Source organism: Acanthochromis polyacanthus, chromosome 4, assembly GCF_021347895.1.
Source record: "Acanthochromis polyacanthus isolate Apoly-LR-REF ecotype Palm Island chromosome 4, KAUST_Apoly_ChrSc, whole genome shotgun sequence".
In the NCBI taxonomy this organism is placed as follows: domain Eukaryota; kingdom Metazoa; phylum Chordata; class Actinopteri; family Pomacentridae; genus Acanthochromis; species Acanthochromis polyacanthus.
The window spans coordinates 20852129-20876720 of record NC_067116.1 but is presented as its reverse complement, the minus strand read 5'-3'; the positions used below and the strand labels follow the sequence as shown (position 1 = coordinate 20876720).

General features: G+C 40.5%; 1 protein-coding gene across 1 annotated transcript; it reads left to right on the top strand.

Annotated features, from left to right (window-relative positions):
- On the top strand, positions 1–24592 carry pla2g4ab (phospholipase A2, group IVAb (cytosolic, calcium-dependent)). The gene is made up of 19 exons (XM_022210508.2): positions 1–344; positions 1949–2062; positions 3121–3202; positions 3411–3559; positions 3914–4027; positions 4182–4219; positions 4791–4935; positions 7403–7539; positions 7882–8104; positions 8404–8518; positions 11928–12065; positions 12151–12240; positions 13618–13683; positions 15839–15969; positions 16107–16218; positions 16957–17141; positions 17235–17424; positions 18866–19023; positions 21740–24592. Exons 2-19 carry the CDS (start codon positions 2045–2047, stop codon positions 21896–21898), a joined length of 2250 nt encoding a protein of 749 aa, XP_022066200.2. The 5' UTR covers positions 1–344; positions 1949–2044; the 3' UTR covers positions 21899–24592.

Below are 24592 nucleotides of genomic sequence, written 5' to 3'. Positions count from 1 at the left end.
CGCACTGATGCGCAATTGGAGACGTGTGTGCCAGTAATCAGCTGCGGCTTTCTCCGCTGAGTCAAAACGTGACTCTTGTTCGGAATTTTCCGAAACTTTTATCCCATTCAACAAGTTTTTTCCTTCTTTATGTTCACTTCTTGTCATTTTTGTTGTCTACGTGTAGCGTCTACTTCGTACTGGAAGTGTAAAGTACGATCCTCTTGACTGCCGGGTGTGCGTATTGTCCTGTATCAGCCGAGAAGCACCTCCTCCGTCGCTTCTCCTGCAGTGCTGGATTCATATACTCGATGGACATGACACATTTTACGGGGTTTGTGAGTTGATATCGTGCTCCTGTGAAGGTACGTTGGCATTTCATTCCTTTTCTACATACATTGGTGTGTTTTGGCAAATGGAAGTGAGCAGAAACGTAAAGAGGAGGTCAGTGCCAAAAGCCGCTACTAGTGGTGGTTTAGTTCACATTTTACGCAATTCAGGGGATTAGGAAACTGCAGAGACGCTGTTAGTAATGCATAAAGATCCAAAAAGTTTGTGAATGTCATTAATGAGCTCTACATATGAAAGATCAGTGTAAACATATACAGCTAACTGCTATACTATATCCTATGCTGATACACTGTATATCATGTTTTATGCTTGGATCTATGCAAATTATTAGCCTTCACTGTGTTGTCTCACATTATATGGCACAATAACATCATAAATCATTGCATGCTACACACTTATAACATCATCAGGCCTTGTCTGCTCTGGCCTTAATCTGCCCAGCTAGTATGAACCAGGAAAAACCTGTTAACAGTGCATAATGACAAGTCTGGTATGAAGCCTATAATCCAGATAAGTGTTACACTGCAATGACTATTCACTGTAGTGTGTCTTTTGGGAAATGCACAGTGATTCACAGAAGTAATCCATGACCTTTACCTTTCATGTCTCAGATGGGAGTATATGTGTAGGTTTACTGTGTGCCTTTTAAAGCTACACTCATCTGCATTGCGTTATGACTGGCGGCTGAATGCCTGTTTAACATTTTGAGCCCTCGTATAAAAATGCAGTGCTGTGAAGTGTCTGGTTTGTATTGGCTCGTTCGCCAGCCTGCAGGCACTCATTGTATGCCGCAGAACAAGGGGCAGAGTGAACTGGCACTTTCAAAAGTTGGACCACTGATGCAAAGTACGTGACCACTGCTGTGAACACACAGACACGCTACGTGCTCTCAGTCCCCTCAGTAATGATACGCTTTGGTGAACAGATGAGAAAAGGCTCAATGACCCTGATATGCTATCACCAGCACACACACACACACACATACATATGTACACGCTCACATGCACGCTCATCCCATCTGCAGATTTCTTATCAACTTATGAGAAAGCATTGTCACAAAAAATCATCGCACCAACTCTTGTACACATGCAAACTAAACTTTACATTTTTGTACAGTATGCCACACAACACAATATATGTTCTGCTATACAGTATTGTCAGCTTCAAAGATACACTTCCGTTTACTGGCATCTTCTCTCACTCACTTTGCATGTGCATGTGGTGGTACACACACTCATGTGTACACACACACACACACACACACACACACACACACACACACACACACACACACACACACACACACACACACACACACACACACATTTTCTATTGCCTCAGTCGTCCTATCTTTACTTGATGGCTCAGCACACTTCCCCCTGTTCCGCCAAAAACTAAGTTCTTGAAGATGTGACAGCTGTGCTCATAAATAGATCCCTTTGCTTTCTAATGCTGTTGACTGACAGTTACACAGCTAAGTACAATTACTGGAAACGCTAGGACAATGGCACACTTTAAAAAAAGCATTCAAAGAGTTGTTTTTAATGTAATATTTGTTTATCTGTTCAAGCCGAAATCCTCTATTTGCATTGATGCCCATCTTTGTTTCATCTTTCAGACTCTACATGCTTCAGTTTGTGACTGACATGCTCTGTTGAGTTAAAGGTCAAATCTTGACGAAGGCTTTCCTGACAAATTCACTCCTGTCAACACCATGGCTTCCAATATAATCGTGAGTACTGGCACAGGTATTATTTCCGGCATGTAAAGCATGTGTGTCATGAGACAAATCATTCCACAGAAGATTTTTGCTTACCGGTTTTTCAATAACGTCACAGTAGACTGAATTTCACTCTTATTGCTCTGAAGCAAAAACCTTTTGTTTAACTACTACAGTGAAAATTTCAGCATCAAGGCCGCATTCATTATCATTGCAGTGGTTCTCTGGGTACACAGCACTGTAATGCTATTTTACATCTGTTAAGTCTGACAGATTTTCAAATTCTCACTTTAAGCCAAATAGTCTTTGCTAAATAACTCTTGAGGGTGTGGAGCAGGCCATGTCAATGAAGCAGTCTTTTAAGGACACTTGTGTCCCTTAGGAGAGGTCACACCTTGCAGCAGAACTGAGCATTAACAGAGCAAAAACAACTCAAAGCAACTTCTGATCTCCATCCATCATGTGGGATCAGAGATGCATATCTATAGAGGACAAAGAGGACCTTGTATCTCAAAGTTTTCAACATTAGAATGTGGATTTGTACAAAGTAAGCTGTGGCATGTTTAATAAAGCTCTATTATAATGTCTCCTGCCATTTACAGTGTCGGTTCACTGATACCCCAAGCACCAGTAACATCCTGATACTGGTTTTCACTTGTACTTAAATGTAGGTACAGAAGAAGACAGTAAGTCTGTGGGAAAAAAAAGTTTGGCAATTAAGAGGGCTTTTTACAGGCTGGTTACCTGCAGTACTGGGAAACAAAACGTGATTTAATTTGTCACTTTATTCATTTTGAACTGACTGCAGTATGCACGATTTACCTGATAGTGAAGCAACTTTCCCCATTATTTCTCCATGAGAATTTCTCAGCAAAATCTGGTGTCGGTCTGATAAGAGCTGTTATAAAAGTGTTCTGCTCTCAAGATGAATGCATGATTTGAGCCCAGGTGGGAAGTGAACTCTGAACTATCTGTGATCTGGATTTGTAATCTTTGTTTTCATCGTGGTTAAAGCGAATTTCTCACGAGGCAGTGAAGTCAAACTGCACTGAATGAATGCTGTATTGCAGGTGGAGCAGCAGTTTTCTCACAAATTCACTGTGACGGTTGTTCGAGCTGAGAGCGTTACCAAAGGAGCGCTGGGTGACCTGTGTGAGTCTCATTGCTCTCTGTTTGCCCCATAATCTTCAAACCTTAAAACATATTTTTGCTGCACTTTCTCTTGGAAAAAAATCTAACGTGTAATTTTCAAACACAGAGATGATTTCTTGTTGACTGAATCATTGACAGGAGAGGAAAAAGAATGATTCAGGGGATAATTTGACTTTGGGCTGTAACACTGTTGAATGTGTGTGTGCAGTGGATACTCCAGATCCATACGTGGAGCTGTTCATCCCGACTGCCCCAGAGAGCAGAAAGAGGACCAAGCATATAGACAACGACATCAACCCAAAATGGAACGAGACCTTTGATTTTATATTAGACCCCAACCAGCAGAACGTCCTGGAGGTCAGAGACACATTTTGTTGTTTCATAACATCCAGTATTGGATGAGCAGCCAGGATGTAGTGGAGCAGACACCCACATAAACACAGCATTTTTAGCCAGATATAAGATATGATGTCATCAATAGAAACTAGCATCAGAGTGACTCATGTTAGGAGAGTTGAGGGTCATCTGGGGAAAACTGAATAAATCAGGGCTTTTCTGATAGTTGCATTTACACTGATTATTGTTCAACTTCTTGACAGTGCTTAGCTGGTTAGAAGACAAGTTGTCCAGATGAACTTAAACACTACCAGAGTTACTCATGTGTTGATCTTGTATTTAACCATAAACTACTACTGTTGTTTAATTCATCAGTTAACATTAATGGATGCCAATTATGTGATGGATGAGACACTTGGGACGGCATCCTTTGACATCACCAAGCTCAAAGTGGGTCAGAAAAAGACAGAGGCTTTCCGCATTGGCAAAGTAAGATAGTTCATCTTGTTGACCCTTTCAGACTCAACATTAACAAAAAGTATTTTTTTAATACATTTTTCCACCTCATTGATCCTGTTTGTCTAATTTTTTGTTTCCCAGCCCCAATCCAGAGCAATAACTATATATGCAATTGTTTTGGCAGGCAACCAAAGTGCACTTAGAGATGTCGCTGGAGATCTGGTATGTAGTACCTTCACGGTCAAGCTTTGGTAGTTCTATTTAGTTTCACAGCAGCATTTGCTAGTGCTATGTAATGTTCAGCGCAAAAGCCCACGTGTGAAAATGCAGCACTTACATCCTGTGTACAGAACCGTGACTGGCACAAGAATACACAGAAAGTCCACAGAGAGCAGCACGGAAACTAAATTTAGAATCAGCATGAGTCAGTTACAGCAGAACACTAGTGTAAGCTAAATATACAGTTGAAGTGCACCATAATTCCATGCCATCATTGCGTCAGTGTTAGTAGGAGGGTTCGGAAATGCCAAACATATTTGAAACACTTGTCATTATGATAATGTGAGTAGTAAAGGGCAAGAGATCATGAATGTTTGTCTGTGAATGTGTTTCACACCAGCCTACCTTAAAATAGATCTTATCTGACCCAACGATCAGTTTCATCATCATCATCATGGGTAGTGTAATCTACGAGAGTAGATCATGTCCTTTATCTGCCTCTAAACATACGCCATTGCTCAGCTTTCCACTATCAGAATTCAGTAAATCTTACTCATCTCATTTATATCTGCAGCACAAACCTGGACCTGCGGTTCAGCCTGGCCCTGTGTGACAAGGAGAAGCAGTTTAGACAAACCCGCAGAGAACGAGTAATGCTCGGCATTAAGAAGCTGCTGGACATGGAAAAGCCTCGTTTCCTCCCCAGCTCTCCAGAGGAGGTGGGCACAGAGAAACAAAGTCTATTTTTAAACATATATTTCACCTGACAACTGTTTGACAGTAGTGTAATCTAAGATTTAAAGCTGTTAATTATATCTATGTGATAATAACTTCATTTATTCAAATGCTTAGTTTCACCAACCTGTTGTACTTAACTGCATACATAATAGGATTTAAAAAAAACAAAGCAAGTGTCAACAGATTCATACAGCAGCCATTAGCTTGTAACAGATCAACACAAACCCTGGAAACAGTCTATCATCCCTAATACTCACTAATTACCATTTTATTTTATGCTAGTTTATTCTGTTTTTACAGGTTAAATAACGAGATATAAACCAGTTTCTTTTATTTCCAGGGAGAGCTAGGATAGTTGTTTCTCTCTGTTATATAATACATACATGGGAATGATATCAGTCTTCTGCTCTTGGCAAGAAAATGAATAATTGTAACCATATAACAGAGCCAGGATAATGAAGTAAGACAGTGAGCGAATACAGGCCGTCAGCATAATCCACAGCTGTACTCGTATTTTTCATTATGGCAGTGAACTTACAGCTGCCCTGCTTCCTCCATGTTCCCCTGAAACAACATCTGTCATTTACAGAGCACGTCAGTCAGTAACACACCACTACCACACAGTATTGCCCTGTATGTTTTCAGCTGACTTTCCAACAGGAAATTACTGTAATATTGTCACTCCCAACTCACTGCTGAGTTTGGTGATTTCTTGTGGGAAGTGAAAAGTCGAAGCCTAGACGGCAAATATTAACATTGTGCATATTCTATACTCACAGTTGCTGTAGTGTACTAACACTGCACACATTATCACATTGATCAACATTAAACCCACCTGGCTAATATTGTGTTGCCCCCCCTTGTGCTGCTGAAACAGTTCTGATCTGTTGGACCTTAGACAGAGACTGTAAGTACCATTATGGATGCAGCAACTATGATATCACCATCCTGGTCTTTTGAAACTGGATGATGATCAAACGACGATCTTTATTATCTATTTTACCTGAAATGGGACCATAATTCACCAAATCAACATCACACTGTATTGAAGGAGACTTGAAAGTAGTGATTGAGACCATAAACTCATTAGGAAAATGTTTACTGAGACAGCAACTTGAGGGAGAAATGGAGTCATTTTCTCATGGACTTCTATACAATCGGACTTCTTTTTGCAACAAGCGGCGTTGCCCCCTGTTGGCTGTTATAAAAAAAACAGGTTTCAGACATATCAACGCTGTCTTCATTTGTCAGACCCGGAAGCTTTGTCCATCTTTTAATGCAGTTGGTAGCTGTGGACATGATCCCTGTTGGGGTGTTCTGTGGTGGAAGTTTTCAGTGGATCCTGTAGTTTGCTGGGTGGGGCCTCCGTGGATCAGCCTTGTTGTGGTGCATCCTACAAATATTCAGGCAAATGTGGATATTTAGAAGTCCAATAAAGTCCTGGGGCTCTTTGCCTTGTTTTTTGAGGTATTCCTTAGCACCTTTTGTGCTGTAGGGAGGCCTGTGTCATTGGGGGGTTCCATTTCTACAAAGACGTGTTGGTCAGTACAGATGTTTAGGAGGGTGGTATGTGTCAAAGAAACATCCACAATAATGTCGGGATCCAAGGTTTCCCAGCAGAATGTTGCATTGTACCAAGATGTTCAGTGTTACTCACTTCACCTGTCAGTGGATATAAGTCTGAGGCTGATTAGTGGCTATAGCAATGATTAATGTGACCTTTATTGTGTGATCTTTGATATAATGCTCATTCAGTGTTATGATCTGTAGCTTTTGTGAACTTCCCAAAAAATGCATTGAGATCTGTTACCCGTACCCAATGTGTTCAGGCTTGCTACAAATGTGCTGACTTGTTAAATTCATAAGTGTGATGCATTTTTTTTTAGATTAGAATAACACTTCAACATTTCTCAGACTGGAAAGCAAACGATAAGCCTCACAAAGCCCCAACCCCATCGCCCATGCTCTGTGCTAAGCTAGCCTTTCCGCTGCTGTGGTTTTTGGCTAGACGCCCTTAGGGCTAGCAGTAATCTGCTGCCAGGCTTGTTCATGTCTTCAGCACATGCCGGAAGTTTCAGATGGATGAGATATCCAGTTGCTGCTTTCTACTGTGCTCCAACAACCGTTAACTCCTTTTCCAAGAAGACTGGAAGTATCCAGATGCAAGCATGAGATACACACAGGCTGGAGAAAGGAAGCAGTATTGCACAATGAGAGTTATGAAATTTTTGAAAATGTGAAGGCTTAAGCTAGAAAATGTTGCGCAGACATGATGCAACTCTCAGGGCAGTCTCATTGTATAGAGTCGGATGAGGGAAGTTACTCAAGCTGAAAGAATGAGGCAGAATGATTATGATAGTAACACTTGTAGCTGTTGTAGGTTGGTGTGATTAAGTCTTTCTCCTTCTTCCCCTTATGAGTCTCACTTTGCCTGTGTCTGTTTTGCAGGTGCCTGTGATAGCCGTAGCGGGTTCAGGAGGTGGTTTTCGTGCCATGGTCGGCTTCTCAGGCGTGATGAAGGCCCTGTTTGAGTCTGGGGTCCTGGACTGCGCCACATATATTGCCGGCCTCTCCGGATCCACATGGTCCGTTTTTATTCCTTTTTTTCTTTTAACACCCTGTCATTCTCTGATCTCTCATTTCAAAATACAATTTTCTCTTTCTCCTCATCCTTGTTGTCACTGCTTTGTTTCTTTGTGCTCTTTTTCTTTCTGACTCTCCTTCGGTGTTGCCCCTCTCTGCTCTGGTTAACTTTCCTGCCTTCCTCTGCTGATGTGACATTTTCATCAAGCAAGTACCTCTGACTTATTTCAGTCTCCATGACTTACTAGATGTAGAGGAAAAACCTTGTACAGAGCAGAGTGATAATGCGGTGAGATTTGGGCAGTGCCTCTTTCTAATGTTCTTCTCCCTCTTTATCTCTGTAGGTACATGTCCACGCTCTACTCCCACCCTGACTTTCCAAATAAGGGCCCAAAAGACATCAATGAGGAGCTGATGAAGAGAGTTAGCAGTAACCCGCTCAGGCTGTTGCTCCCCCAGCACATCACCAACTACATCCAGGCCCTCTGGACCAAAAAAGCCTCAGGGCAGCCTGTTACCTTTACCGATGTATTCGGTATGCTCATAGGAGAGACGCTTATACCTGCGGTAGGAAGCACCTCACAGCTGCTCTTTATTTTATTTTAGAACAAATTCCCTATTTCTCTGTGTCACACCACTATGACAGTCCACCTCCTCGCTAAGTTAATCTTTCAGTTCCTCCCATTTCTTTTGAACTGACGTCTCATTCAAACATACTTTGGGGATCTTGTCATTTTTGTCTTTTTTTCATCTCAACAGCGTTGTTTTAAATTAATTTTCTCAGTCTCATTGTTAGATGGAAATCTGACTACTACATGCAACAAAATAATGCAGTATGAATGACTAAGGGTGTTCTCTCCTACCAGAGAATGGACACCAAGCTGAGTGACATCCAGGAAAAAATAGACCAGTCCCAAAGTCCTCTTCCTCTCTTCACATGTCTGCATGTGAAGCCAGATGTTTCTGAGCTCATGTTTGCAGGTACATTTTTAAAAATTTCTGAGCGTCTGCAGGGTGTTTGTGTTAAATTCTGTGTTGCATGTAGACCACAACCCTCACATCACTACTTTCCATATGTAATGAGTAACTACAGACAATCAGATAAGTGTAGCATTATGCAAAGTAGCCAAGCGGTACATTTCCTTATAATACCGCTCTGCTACCACAGAGAGGATGTGACACAACATGGTGGGCTGTCATCGAATGACGGTTCTGTGGTCACAGATAGCAACTGAGATATGTCAAGGAACTTAGTAGTTAGTGTAAGGTCATGGTGGACTCTGGATAGTCCCATGCTACACAGTAGTTCCTCATTGTTGTAGCCCTCACAGCAGCTTTACACTGTGCTTAAGTGGAACAGACTGAGACATTTAAAGGGAAAATATGAAAAAGGGGCAACAAAAATGTCTAGTAGTCTTGCATAGATCATTGAAGATACACTATCTGTTGGGTTTAAAATCACAAACCTAAGACTAAAGACAATACCTAAGACAAGTAGTGGCTTAGAGGACATCTTTTGGAGCTCTTCTGTATAACAATGTTAGAATAAATAGTGTAGAGTTTGAAATCCATCTGATGTTGAGCCAAAAGTGCCCAAAAATGTCATCATAGTTGCACAGTGGCAATTCAGTCTTCATATCCTCATTCACTAAATGCTGTTGCACGCTTAAACTATTCATGTTTTTTTGAGGAAATGTGTGAGCTCATAAATCAGAATTGGATGGTGTTTTTGCTTTTGCTTTACTGAGTGGAAGTTGTTTGTTTCATGTTCAGAGAAATACCAACATGCTTTTTAAACTATGGCTGTCCAGTTCAGTAGAGAAAACTGAAATTTATCGTTCACAAACAATCACAGCAATACTTGGAGTACTTGAAGATGACTTTTGACAAAATCTCCCTCAAGAATTTGGGTGAGAAATGGTAGGTCCAGATAGAAACTGACCACAGGTGTGCTACATTTTATTTGTGGATGATGAACAGCCAGTATTGTGCAGTGTTGCTTTAATATGTGTCAGGGCGAGGCTAAACTTGTTCCCAATCTAGAATTACATGTTTTTCTATTGTTAGCTCTCATCATCACGCCTAAACTTTAAAAATGATCTTCCAAAAGTAGATACTCAAGTAGTAAGTCTTTTAAAGAGCCACTAAAATAGATCAAGCTTGTTCTTCTGTTTTTTGTTGTTGTTTTTTTAAATTCTCCTCTTACCTAAAATCTCCTGTTTCTTTATGACCCAGCTCAATGGAAAATACCTGGCTGTCAAAAGACAGCTTAAGTAAAGCGCTGTTGTGAAATAATGTGCACATTTAAAAGGCAATTACTGTCTTAAGGGTTACAGAGGTTTAAGTATTTCTATTATCTATGCATGTGTGTATGTTTGTGTGCACTTCTGCTGCTATTTGTGGTTGCAAACCTGAGTGTAAAAGCTGTTATAAATATGTCCTAATGACATGTTAAGGCCAGGGTATAAAATCTCTGCAAAGAGTTTAGTCTTCTCACTAGGGCTGGATTATCATCATTGTGTACCCTGGGGTAAAATTGATGCATGGACCTTTAGTGACTCCCCTCTTCTTACCTCTCTGTGTGGACTGTGCCTGCCTGAGTTGGTGAAAATGTAGAGCCCACCCTTCCTGTTTCACTATATTTAGTGATATTCCCAGACAAACTACCTCTAACCAACATCCATGCAGTGACTTGGAGGACTATGTGTATCCCTGTGGGGCCACAATGTACCCATCTTTTGGTATCTTTGGGTATTTTCAGGTACATCACAGAAAATTCACATCATGGCTGTGCAGCTGATAGCATAAATTCTGAAATAGTATGACACAGTCATGTCAGTATGGACCAGAATCTTCAAGAAATGTTTACAATAGAGGTATAGTGGGTGAGTGTGTGTTTGACCCAAACAAATTGAGATATTCCTGAATAATGATTTGAAGATCTCCATCAAAGTTTTTCTTAGCTATGTTAGTGGCCTAACTATGCAGGTGGTGCTGTTGGTCTGTTGCTTTGGTCCACTCACTGAGCGCAGATTCACAACATGTCATCTGTAGGCACACATAGTAAAGGCCCGGTCACACCGCCCGAACTTTGCTGGAGCATTCCTTGAACGGTGAAAAAAATTCATCACCGCTCGTAACCGTTCACCACCGTTTAACAGAAGTTGGCCCCCGTTAAAGCAACGCCGTATACGCTCGGCCACCGCTGATGTTTCTGGAGGGGCCCTCCTACCGCTCCGAAAGTTTTGACCTGCACAAAATATTGCGAGCGGTGAGGAGGGGGCATTTTTCCGCCCCGGCAAAGTTCACCCCCGCTCCACCAACGCCCAGTCAAAGTTTGGCACCGCTAGACGCAAGTTCATGGACGCTTGGGTCCGCTAGGCCAACGCAGAAATCTTGAACGCTGGACCACCGCTGCTTTGCCAGCGTTGCCCGGGCGGCAATTAAACGTTGCACAAACTTCGGTGGAGCGGTTGTAAGCATTTTAAGGCGCGGACACGGGGTTGCTGGAACGGTGTCGGGCGTTGAAGCAGCGATCCATGGCGACGATGAACTTTGGTTTGGCATTGGTATAGAGGTGTCGGAGCGGGACCAGAATTTGGCTATAAATACGGGGAGAAATGGACCAGGAGCTCATTTGGAATCGAGCTGCCGTTGAGTTCATACCTCATCTATATCGAATTTGCTCAAAGTTACAGTAAAACTGTATCACCATGGATGCTGAGAGACTTGCTATGATTGGTGCACTAGTCCAGCAGCAGAATCAGAACCTCCTCCGATTGCAACAAGCTGTTGACAGGAGAGAGAAGGAGAGACAGAGTTGTGTGGGTCAGACAGTGGATACTGAGAAGGCCTGAACATGGACTGTATGACAAGCTGATGGTGGAGCTGAGGAATGAGGATCCACGAGCCTTCCAGCACTTCATGAGGATGCCACCAGCCATGTTTGATGAACGACCCGCTCAGTTCCGTAGTCACAAGCGGTATGCCGCTAAACCAACTTTATATCCCCGCCGAGCCAACGCCCGCATGCGCAGAACGCCGCTATACCAACGCTCGCTACCGCTCGCTACCGCTAAACCAACGCTAAAGCAACGCTGGATTCAGCGGTGCACCGCGAATCCAACGCCCGTGTTTTCGATTTTTTTTCCCATTTTGTGCGCGGTGATGAGCGTTGTCGAAATCCCCCCCCCCCCAAGGTTTGTCAAAAAGAAAAGTTTTATGCTAATTCTTAAAAACAGAGAGGGTGTCTGTCTCCTGAAACCAAACTGGGAGCTGATTGTACAACAGAGAATTCTAAAAGCTGAAGGCTCCCATTCTAGTTCTGGACACTCTGATGGTGATTCTGCTTTTGCCTTTGTGACATTAACACTGAGATTTGTACCTGCAGACTGGGTGGAGTTTAGCCCATATGAAATTGGGATGGCAAAGTATGGCACCTTCATGCCCCCCGACTTGTTTGGAAGCAAGTTCTTCATGGGAACTGTTGTGAAGAAATATGAGGAAAATCCTCTTCACTTTCTGATGGGTAAGAGATATGTTTTCATCTACAGTACTCAGTAAAAAAAAGACCTTCTTCCGTGTTACTGACAGGCGTGTTTTTGATGTGCCAGGTGTGTGGGGAAGCGCCTTCTCAATCCTGTTCAACAGAGTGCTGGGAGTCAAGGACACAGCTGGTGGCAGTACCATGGAGGAGGAGTTAGGTAAGCTTTTCTGTCTCTTGTTCGGTGTGTTTGGACACAGTACACTGACTTAAAGAGGGAAAACTCTGACTGAAGCTTTTTTGTTGGGTTAAGTGCAAATCATTTACTTAAAACCAATAAGACAATGTCACCACAAGGTGAATTCAGGAACTGCTTGGGAATTTTCTAATGCATCATATGATCTTTATCAGCAGATGAAGTTTGCTTGAATTAAAATTATTTCTGTTTTTGCCTTTCCTCTTAAGGTTTTGTTATGCATGTTGACCTCAGGTTTGAAAGTACATTCTTGACCTGCTGAGCTGATCACACGATAAGCTTGAAACTTCCAACCACTAAATGGGCCGTTTATTGTGGATGTTTGTGACCAAAAAGCCGCGTTTCAGTTTCAGATAACATCAAATCTCAAGACAAATGAGATCTTAGGGCAAAGCTTTTTTTTCTGTGTCACAAATAAATAAATTTTTAAAAAGCAAGCAAGACAGAACTGCCATCATATTAAACCCCTTTTACATTATAATGAATAGAAATATGAACAACAGGAAACTTGGAATAAAAAAATAAAAACGTTAGTGTTGAAAGTGCTCCAAAGTGCTTCAATCCTAAAACAACCCAAAAATCTTTGCTTTAATTGGATGTATTCACCAATCAAATAGTTGATTAAAGTTAAAATGGCTAATTTTTATGTTAGTGTATGTGCCTATAATAAATGTGACTGTACAATGCAAAATGAAGATCTCAAAATGTATACAGAAATCTGTGTTTCTCGTCATGGTAACTTTGTGTTTATTTTCAGATAATGTGTTTATTTTGATGTAATGATCTACTGATAAAATACGTTCTAACCTCCTACTGAAACTGACATTGAGTCACATCTGAGATACTTTTGTCTTCTGTCAGAATTATTTTCACACACTTTGACACCAGCCAGTTTTCACACGCCTTTATAAGCAGTCGACCTAAAATTATCTCACGTTAACCTCACTATTAGAAAAAAGTAGCCTGATAGTGTGTGCGTTTGGTGTTGCCACATCAGTGGGAAGGTATCAGCTTCCTGTGGTTATTCTGACAGCTCATTGGACGTTTGTTTTGGTTGAATGCATCTGTTTAGGGTGACCTTTATACATTCCGACGCCCTCTGACAATGTGTTGGTTGTACAAAAGTGCTAAGAAGGTCTCCACCTAGTTAAAGAATGTCTTAGTATATCAGGTGTATCACATTTCCGTTTCGACTCATTTTAATGGAGATAAACAATAGACATGAATTTGATAATGTCATGTATCTGAACAAAAAAAAGCTGCAGTTTTGTTTATACATGACATTAAAAAGCTTATTTTTCAAGTCGTAACCCAAAGAGTGAATTGTCATGTGTCTTACAGAGCAGATCAAACCTCAGCACATTGTCGGCGAAGACAGTATGGACAATGATGACGAGCCACGCAAAGGTGAGCAAGATATGTGCCATTCATCGGAAGAGTTTCCAAACAGATTCCTTACGTGGAATATTGTTAGGATTTATGGTCCAACAGAGATGTGTGACTTTGAAAAGTGTTAGTAGACATTTTGACACATAGTTTGAAGGAAAAGACAACACCTCTTTAACTCGTTTCTAATTGTGTGGTGTTGCCGTTTGCATCTGTTGGTGTGAAAGAGCTGCATCAGAGTAGCTGCTGTGGTCAGGACATGACTAAGTGTTGATCAGTAAGATTTCATGTCTAACTCATTGTGCACCTGTTACAAAGGGTGTTTTTTGTGTTTTTTGTTCTTGATAATCCAATTAGTAGTACTGTACGAGCGGAATTTCAGGAAACCTTTCTTTTTTTTCTCTGAAGTGTGAACTTTATTTGTGAGGGAATTCGTCAGAAAACTTATCTAGAAAGAAAGAGGAAGTCAGATGGAGAAGGAGAGCGAATGGGTGGGTGAGTCAGATGACTGAAAGACAGACTTTCGTTTTAAATGAATAGTCCTCATCATTGGGACTAACTTTTTATCTGCAAAAAGCACAGAAACATTTAATACAAAAGAACTTAGGCACTTCTCACTTCTGTATTTCCAATGTTTTAATTTAAGTAGCTGTTTTTGTGTACATATTCAACGTGTGAAATGTTCTCCCTTTTTTGCATGTAACACCTCCCCTACCCTTTTCTGTTATATTTTAAGGGGTTTTTGAATGAAGGCCTATCAGATATGAGCCCAACAGGAAAAAAGTGCTTCAGAATGTCCAACACTACACAGTTGTTTGAAAAGGATAATAAGGAAGTGATGAAGAAAAATAGGCCATAGCCAAGCCATTTGAAATAGTTACTATATTTTGTGTGTGCTTTTATAATAAGTGTCTGATTTTGACACATTTGTGCTGAAATATAAAATTAGCAGCAGCAGCCCAGGTTCTCAGCTTTTAAAATAAGGATATAATTCATAGAAATTAGCTTTGTACCTCCACCTGTGGTGCTGCTAGATTTTAGTCAAATATGACTGAAAGATTTTTTTATATGCAATGATAAATATATTTATAGGAGAAATACAAATATAAAATGATCTGTGAACACCGGAGTAGTACTAATCAAAGTTGCATAATGTAGCTCTGAAAAGCAGACAGGCAAGTGCTTTCTGCTTAGCACGGATGTTATCAGTCGAAATCAGAGTTTTTTGGCAAGCTCAGATAGTGTGAAGGAAGTGCAAAATGCCAGCCTGCAAGGATGGTATCCAAGACAAACACTCTTGCCTGCTGTTTGGAACAAAACTACAAAATGAAACTTTACTCAGGAATATGATAAGAAGCCTGATTAATATTGGAAGCACATTCTTGTGTCAGTTTAGACCAAAATTGATTTATTTAGTTCAGATGGGGTCCAGCATCTGTGACATGACCCTGACCAGGACTACCAGAGCGAATGCACAGTCCCAACAGTGAAGCACGGAAGTATGACTGTGATAAATATCGGGCTGCATGAGTACAAAAGTTGTTGGGGTCATGACATTTATAGGTGGCACCACGAATGCCTGAAAATATCAAAGTGACTGCAGAAGCTCGACAGAAGAAGAGTGTTCCAGCATGATAACGACCCAAATCACCCAAGAGTTTCAAACACGGTTTTAAAGTGAAAGTTATGGCCTGGCCAAGTATGCAGCCTGAGTTGAATACAACAGAACACTTTTAAGATATTTCAAGGAGAAAGATAAAACACCACAACAGCTCTAGCAAAGAGCAGGGGGGAAAAGTTATTTGAATAATGCAGAACATCACCGCAGAAATTCGGTATTCTCGATGCTGAAGAGGATTGAGGCTGTCATAAAAAATGAAGTTAGACATGTAAAGTGTTAAAAAAAAAAAAAAGAATTATCTCGGTAATGAAAGGTTGCTGAGACTTTTGTTGCACTGACTTCCTTCAGTGAGGTCTGTATTTTTAATATCATTTTTCACTTTACATAAGAGTTAATACCCTACTGTTTAATGTAGAAGTTATACAATTACTGTGAGGTGATACAGTTTCGAATTATTTGACATGTCAGTGATATTGCACAGGTGTGTGAATTTAATTGCAAATTCTTTGTCACCACATTTGACAATATTTTGCCTGCTCTTATTGTGGTGTTCAGGCGGGACAGAAAGCCAGGAGGCAGAGGATGAGTTTCACCGCACCGCTCAGGCCAGCTGGGTCCAGCGAATGTTCACATCCCTCTTCAGTGACTCTGCCTTGTTCAACACAAGAGAGGGCCGGGCTGGGAAGGTATTTAGAGATGTTAACACAAAGCAACATTCCCTGCAAAAACACTGCATGTGCTTTCATTGTAATGCATTTTACCTTCAAATTCACAACAATCTGCACACGTTCACTGCAAAAGCCTCTTCTTAACGTTTTCCCAGGTGCATAACTTCATGTTGGGCCTGAACCTGAACACCAACGTCCCATTCTCACCCATAAGTGAGATCACATACCACGCCCCGACACCAGAGGAGGAGGTGGACGCTGTAACAGGCAAGAAGAATGGCTGAGTCACAATGTCCCACCACTACCAGTGCAATTTCTAAAATTTTGGGCAGGGCGTGATCATTTTACATATTAGTTTTGATTCAATCTACAGTTTCTTGATAGTCCCATTTTACACTGTGTAGAAATTGTAGCCAGACATGGTAAGAATAATACAGAAATATGTGGAAGAAGAGAAGAATAATTATATAGTACTCTTTGTCTAAATTTGCTTGAAACGCATGCACATCTAAACACAGTTAAGGTTACTTATTAAACCTGATCTCCACATACCTTCTCTACTGACCCAATTGCACCAGCTGGACCAAATCTCGATCATAATTTTCTCCATTTTTTACTGTAATTTTAAGAAATCTTTTCAATACGTTATGTGTTTTGAATTTTTCTTTGTTTTTGCCTGTTTTCTTTTGTTACAGTAGTACGGTATTAATAAATCTTTTGGAGGCTGTTAGTTGACAGAAACCAACTGTAGCATTTATATTGATGGTGTCCTTTTTGGTCTGATTTGGTCTCCACCGACTCCTGAGGGAACTACTCAAGCTGCTAAAAGCTCCACTATGTTCACTGTACTCGCTGCTAATTGACTTTATCTTTTTGGTGCATGTAGATGTGGAGGTAAACAAAAAAGAGTTTGGTAAATCAGGTTGGATTATGTTTGGTGGCAGACAAAAAAAAGTCCCATTCTTGTTCCTGCATCTCTAACTAGATTTTATGTGATTCTCTTAGATCCAGATGAGTTTGATCGTATTTATGAACCTCTGGATGTGAAGAGTAAGAAGATCCATGTGGTGGACAGCGGCCTGACCTACAACCTTCCCTACCCTCTCATCCTGCGGCCGCAGCGTGGCGTCGACCTCATCATCTCCTTTGACTTTTCTGCACGACCCAGCGATTCCAGCCCTCCTTTCAAGGTCAGAATTTTTGCTGTCAAGAATTACTAGAAATGATTATTGTTCACAGAAGATCATTAACAAAGCTTTCCCATTTGTGTATGTGCACCACAGGAGCTTCTCCTCGCAGAGAAGTGGGCCAGAATGAACAAGCTCCCATTCCCCAAGATCGACCCCAAAGTTTTTGACCGGGAGGGTCTGAAGGAGTGTTACGTTTTCAAACCAAGAAAAGGCGAAAGGAACTGCCCGACTGTCATCCACTTTGTCCTGGTCAACATCAACTTCAGGAAATTCAAAGCGCCCGGTAAGTATTTGCATGCGTGAAGGTTTCCACAGCATGTATGTGGTTGGAAAATATGCCAAGGCTCTGTGTATTATCATAATAATGTCATTTTACTGCCATGGCACATGAGGCTTCTCTTCCTCGAAATTGCGCTGCGGAATTTAGACATATTTAGTCAGCAGACAGGGTTTTTCAGATTTGCCGAAAGTCAGGCCAATCATCTGAGCGACCCTAGGAAACAGTTTGTGTCCAGGGTCACTGTGGTTTGTGGTGGAAATGTTGTGTCTTTGCTGTGTGTGAGTGTGTGTGCACACGCAGAAGTGTAACACAGCATGTTCAGCGTTTTATGACCTGCTCAAGTGAAATATGGTTCCTTAAGGAGCCAGGTGCTGGTAGGGAATCTCTCGCTCCAGTAGGAGACCTCTTTGTATAAACAGGCCATACATCAGGAGCCATACAAAGACACCCTATCATCCCATCTCCACTGCTGCCTCTTTACATTCAGTAGGTCACTCGCCCACATACTTCCGCAGTCTGTTTATGGGTGTTACATGATGGTTTACCTCTCAAACCCAAAAGTCATCTGATGGAATTACACCAAAAATGGACTTCTGGTATTAGCTCACTACTGATGATTCCATTTCCTGAAGCAGAAGTTCCAGTTTCTTTAAAAAGCAGTTGATCCATCAGGGTTATACATGCCTTTTCCTTGTTAGTGCTCGAGACAGCAGTTTTTCATGTCATTTGTAACAAATACTTTGCATGAATACGTATGAATGTATGTTGATGTCCAAAGTGCACATAAATGAAGCTGTGTAATTTATTGATACATTTGCACGCGGTAGTTTAACACATGTATTAAATATTACTTTGATCAGCAAAAATTTATGCTATAAAAAGAGATTTTTACTTAAAATTTTTTTTGCAAATCATGTCCTTCAGTTGCCAATTTTCCGATAATCCAGTGCCAACAATGAAATGCTGTTAAGAAATCAGCTGCATTAGCAAAAGAAGCTTTGGATTATCAGGTCACTCTATTTTTATGAGTTTAGTGGATGGAGTCATGTACCTAAAAAATGAAGGAGCAGATTTTTGGCCGTTGCTTTCTAAACTTCTGCTTAAACTTATGGAGTGTTGAAAATTATAAACAATGATTTTTATTGCAATATGTCCTCTTCAGTGGGCTGTATCTGTAAGTGAATCACTTAATGTTCGAGTGGAATAGCTGACAAAAAAGCCCGAATGAGTTTGGAAATTCAACATTTAAACCAACATGGACAAAAGTGGTTCATCCATCTCTTGATGATGGTCACATGAATGATCAAAAGCTATAAAAAAAAAAAAACTGCCCCTACTTGGAGTGAACTTGTCTCTGATACCAATTTTCATCCCAGGGAATCAGTCAGTCGTTGTGGTTCTGGGTTTTTTTTTCTGACTTTCTTATTCATGAATTTACGTGCAGGGGTTCCCAGAGAGACTGAAAAGGAGAAGGAGCTGGCTGATTTTGACATCTTTGACGACCCCGAGACACCATTCTCCACTTTTAACTTCCAGTACTCCAACGAGGCATTCACCCGACTTCATGACCTCATGGAGTTCAACACTCTCAACAACCTGGAGGTCAGTTCAGTGCAGTTGCAAAATCAGGGTAAATCACAGTTCTGACACCAAGCAACAAGAAGCAAAGGGTGATGTCTGCAGTTTGTGTGACTGAAGGTCGTCAAAGGATTAGAAAGTGATGGCCTTGCCCAAACACGTCACATATGCTGACTGATGTTTTTTCACTTCCTCCATTAGTCCTTGTTAATGTCTCTCATTAAGTGTTGTCAGTGTGGAAGTTTTGCTTTTTTTTGCAGCGTCACTACACAGATTTAATTTTGCAATTTCAAAAATTTCTAATTTCTCAAAAGGCCCATTTACAATCGGATGGTGCAAGTATTGGCTTCTATACAGAAGGTGTGTCACTGTGAGGTTAGGCTGACTTTCACTGACTGTAGCTGAGTCACTTCCCTGCTGAGTAAGGATAGAAACGTTATGCAATTTATTTGATTTCATCTGCCAGGCAGCTCATTCAGACACAAATATACTGCCAATGACAATATTTTTCTTAAATGCCTTGATTCTGGCAGGTTTGAGCACAGTCTGGCAACACTGCAAATATGCGGAAAGTTACTTTGCAGCTTCATGTTACATCAGTGAAATGTTAGTATTATAAAAGAAATCTGCCCAGCAACACCAAAGTTTTATCACTTATTCAGTATTAATCAGGTGACATTGAAAGGCAAGACAAACGCAAATATATTTTTGTGTGCTGATCTTTAACCCTTTACGCTTCAGTGCGTCGTAGGTGTACCGCCGGCGGTACACCTACTAATTTGCATAGGAATTTCAAGAATGTCCGACGGCTGCAAACCCGATTATACAAACACTATACGCCGATGGAAAGCTTAGATTCTCATGAATCCGCCGGTATAAACCACTTTCAGATGTGATTATCACAGCGGGTGAGAAAAACACATTTGTCCGACAAAAACAAATATTCATCCATCCGTTCTCTATACACGGCTTCAACGCACACAGCGCGACTCACATTTCCGGGTTCATTATTACACACAGAAAAAAAGATTCGACAAAGAACGGCCATAATCCAACCTTTTACATCCAGACAACACAAGCCAGTAAACTATTTTGTCCAAAACATGTCCTGAAGTCGGTATAAAATCCACGAATCGGTCGTTTTCAAGGAAATGCACCTCGCGATGTGCGTCCAATATTCCCTGTATTTTTCGTAATTTTTTTCATTTAAAAATAGAATATTAGCGATTTTTTTGTACTGAAAACGGCTGGAATTGACTGAAGCTTAAAGGGTTAAATAATTAAGGCAAAAGCAGTCTAATTTTTATCTAAAGCAACAAATTCATACTGAAATAGCTTAAGAACTGTTTGATGGATTGCTGTAAAAGTTTGTACAGACACTGATAGTACTCTAATGACTCTGAATATGGATTTGAGATATATGTCTTTGACTGTAGTGCCACCATGAGGTTGATGTTTGGGATTTTTGAAACATCTTGGATTAAATATCGAAGAGCATCGCATTAAATTTGATTCAGAGTCGACCTTCATATTTCTCACAGCATCAATTATAACTGTCATGACCTCTTCATTTTATGTGTAGCGCCATCTTGAGGTCAATTTTTTTTCTGTCCAGTTGTTTGGTTTGTGACCAAATAACTGCAAAATAAACTGAATTCCATGTCATGTCAGTTGTACTTGGTGTGAATTAGCGTGTTTCCATGACAACACACTAAACTTGACATGGTTTAGCTCAATGTGCTGCTGGGCCAAAGAACACCGTCACACATCCATAGCTTGCTGTGGCCTCTTAGTCTTTGTTTTTAAATAATTCAGCCCATTTGGATTTGAGCTCAGTAATTTGGTGACATTAATGTTTGGAAATCAGCCCTCTTACAAATAAACCTTGGTGAATTTTCCAAGTTTTTTACCTTGACACCATGCCCATATGGGTTTTTTATATGCTAAAAGACACATCATGTCTAAGTAGACAACGTCATGGCTGAGAGTTTCCATCTTGAAATTGCAGCATTCTGATGCCAATCTCAAAACCAGATGTTTGTACTCAGCAAACCTAAAGAACTTGTGTCATTACTCTTCTTCAGAATCAGCTCGAACATGTATGGCTGAATTACCCTCAGTATTGCATATTGCTTGTTTAGCCTGGGGTAATTTCACAGTGCCAGAGCAGAATTGTAAGTGAGCTGGTGTGCATGAGATGCAGTGAATGGGAAGGGATGGGTGGAGAAGGAGGCAGGGACTTCATGGAGCCTCACATTCTAGGTGGAGCTACAGTGTGCAGTTACGTCTATGTCATTTTAGGTAAGAAGGAATTATTTTTTATTTAAAAAGTGGCTTCTAGATATATATCTTTGATGCAGAGATTAATTTTAGGGGTTTATTCATTCCCAGAGGGACTTTAACAGAATTGTCTGAGCCTTGTCAGTGTAGCTCAGTAGATTTCAGATCGCTGATTTTGTCCTCACTGACTGGATTTTATTCAACTCCCAGATAACAAAACAGTTCACACTACAAACACAATATTACAACATACAGCCACAGCCGTAACATCCAGAAACTCCATAAGTCCGTAATGCTCTTCTTGCTTTTCCAGTACTTGTTAAAAGGGAACCCAAAGGAAACTGCTATGTGAAGTACCTTGAGATGACATATGTTGTAAACTGATGCCATATAAAAAAACTGAACTAAGCTTTATTGAATTGAATTAAATTAACCGAATCCTTGTACTCGTCCCCCGTAGGTTATTAAAGAAGCCATCAAGGACTGCATTGTGACCCGGAAGGAGAATCCCTCAGGCCTGTCCCGTCCCTTCTCCCTCAGTGAGATCCCAAAGAAAAAGTTTCTCAAAAGGGATCATCATGCTAAACCCTGGAATCACCTTGGAAATGATAAACAGTAGCTTAAAACTAAGACTTTGAAAAAGAGGACTTTTAGGGATTTATTTTGACTCAGCCATTAAGTGATACATTTTCTATTTGGAAAATGCTGATCTCTTCTTTGTCTTCTTTCAATCATGATGGGTTTGTTAAACTCTGGATCTGAGATAAGTGTCTGATAATGGGCTTTTGTAAAGAACCTTAACATTTTCTGGTAAAAGCCTTATGATTGCATTCATATACAACAGAATTTTCGTCTGGCTTTAGTTGCACGAATGTGAGTGCTGGAGAAACTGTTTTTATTGACCACAAACAGCTGATATTCACTTTCCTATGACAGACTGGGGGTTGAAAACCAACATTACTAAACACTGCAGAGCAACTAGATTGTTATCACATCCATCATGGAAAACACAAGATTGTTTGTGAGTTGTGGTTTGGTTTTCTTATGAAAGAAATGTCCACTTAGAATTAGCTTATTCACTTCACTTTATTGCATCATGTGAATTTTCTACTCTGGTTGCAACACTCTCAGTCCACATGGACACCGCTCGGCTATTATGCTGCTTAGAGAGAAGCTGCATTTGCATCTATCCAATGACCTGCAGTCTCGCTGCTTCTAAATTTAGTGCTGTGCAAGCACACAATGAGAAACCTCACCTGCACTGTACCTGCTTATGAACTGAACTCTGTGTGTGACTACAGAGCATGCAAATTACCGTGTTTTTGTTTTTTCCCCCGGATGGCCGGTCTAAACATGTAATCCTGTTTGAAAACGTGGATGAGCAGCTCGTAACCATTGGTTTTGTTTGATGGCAACTCCTAAACATGCCAAGTGCACCCCGTCTGGATACCTCAAACATCTCAATGATGTTTATCCACCTACAGGGAAGGAGCACTCCCTGTTACCCCTGTAGGGAGTGTCTCATATTAAAGCCACCATTTTGGAAAAACAAAACTTGATACCATGGAAACAGCCCTGCTTCTCCTTGCTAACTCTCCCTCTCTCTCTCCAAGAGGATAAAGGTGTGTTTATTTTCCTGACCATGTTGTTTCAGGGTGCCTTTTAGATACAGATACAGTTTGTTTTTCCATGGCCACTTCCTCCTCCAACTAAACCAACTTGCTATCGGACATTTTGAAGAAAGATTGGTGCTTAGGTCAACGTGAGGAAAGACTCGGGGGAGCGATCACGAGACCTGCTCCAGCTGAGACGGTGGTTCTCGGCAGCACTCAGTGGAATTTTACACACTACACCTACACCTGCAGCATTGGAGGCCTGGAATCTGACACACTACACCTATACCTGCAGGGGCCCGAAGACTGCACGACAAGAAGTGGAATTTTACACTGAACCATTCCCGACCCCTATATGTTAATGTAGGTCGAGGGAAAAAACGAGAAAAAGTGTTCTGTAACCTTGATGCAGGGTTTTGTAACCATGAAACCTTTGTAGTTTGCCTATTAGTGAATTTTAATATGATGCCTCTCTTCTTCTTCCTTTTCTTTAAAAAAAAAAAAAAAGTAATAGTATTCTTGTATGCAAGAAATAGTTTCGGAAATTTGGGTAATATTTCACTTCAATACCAATGTCTGTAAGTTACATGTAAGCAAGCAATTGGAAAAAGGGGAAACAGCTAGTTTGTTAGTTGTCCAAATGTACAAAAACTGTAATTATGAATTTTAAAAAAAACACATATAAATTTACATTTTTGAGCTTTACAGGTGTTACAGGGTGGATTTTGTTGCAGAAATGGGCAAACTAGTTTCTATTTGTAGTTCTTAAACTCAACGTTGCAAACACAACTTATATGTTTCTTTAGGCAGATAATGTGAACTGGACAGCAAGTTGTGCTTTTTTACAAAGCATGATGATGATTAATTTGAAGTTTTGGCCACAAGTCTAATATTCGCTCTTTTTTAGCTCTGTGTTTGGTCTCTACCAAGTTCCGAGGGAGATTTCAGGCTCTGCTGTGTTTACCAGCTTGTTGCTGTAGCTGCTAACTATGTCTGTCTCCTCTTTGGTGCTGTGTACAGTGTTTTTCCTCTTTTTTTGCTGTAAACACCTGCTTGCTGTGGGCAAAAACAAATGAATTTGAGTCAAGAATGAACCAAAACAGTAAAATTGTTTCCCTAAGAGCTTAACACGAACTAAAATTCACTCTCAACCCTGTGAAGTTCAGGTTCATCACAACAATCAGCAACTTTCGAATAATGAAATTGCTTTTACTTTGTCATTTGATAGTAGATTAAATATAAAAAATATGAATCATAATCACTTTAAGTTTGACGAACCAACTGTTTGCTGTAACCTCATGTATAACAGACTAATGTGAATATGGTATAGATAGGTCTATATGGGCTATTCCCATGAAGGTGATTAAGTTCCCAAAATAGTTCATGAAGTTCTATTTAGAACAAAACAGGCATCCATCATTTTGTGAAGACATCCTGTGAACTTCTGTGAGTGATTGTGTTACATCTTTTGTACATTTATTCTTTTCTTTTACGTTTTGCTTTTAATTCATTTAGCAAGAAAATATGAACTGTAACAATTTTCTGTATTTTTTATATATTGCATTTTATGGTCTTTGACAATGTCAGTTCTAGGGAATTCAGATATGTACATAAATACTCTAACTGTATTATGACTGGCAACACGACATACATCATGTTTATGTACATTGTTAAAAGACAATAATAAAAGATAGATCTTA

Coding starts and splice junctions, on each gene's coding strand:
- pla2g4ab (XM_022210508.2), top strand. Junction 4,028..4,181: donor AGGCTTTCCGCATTGGCAAA/GTAAGATAGTTC, acceptor TTGTTTTGGCAG/GCAACCAAAGTGCACTTAGA. Junction 4,936..7,402: donor TCCCCAGCTCTCCAGAGGAG/GTGGGCACAGAG, acceptor TCTGTTTTGCAG/GTGCCTGTGATAGCCGTAGC.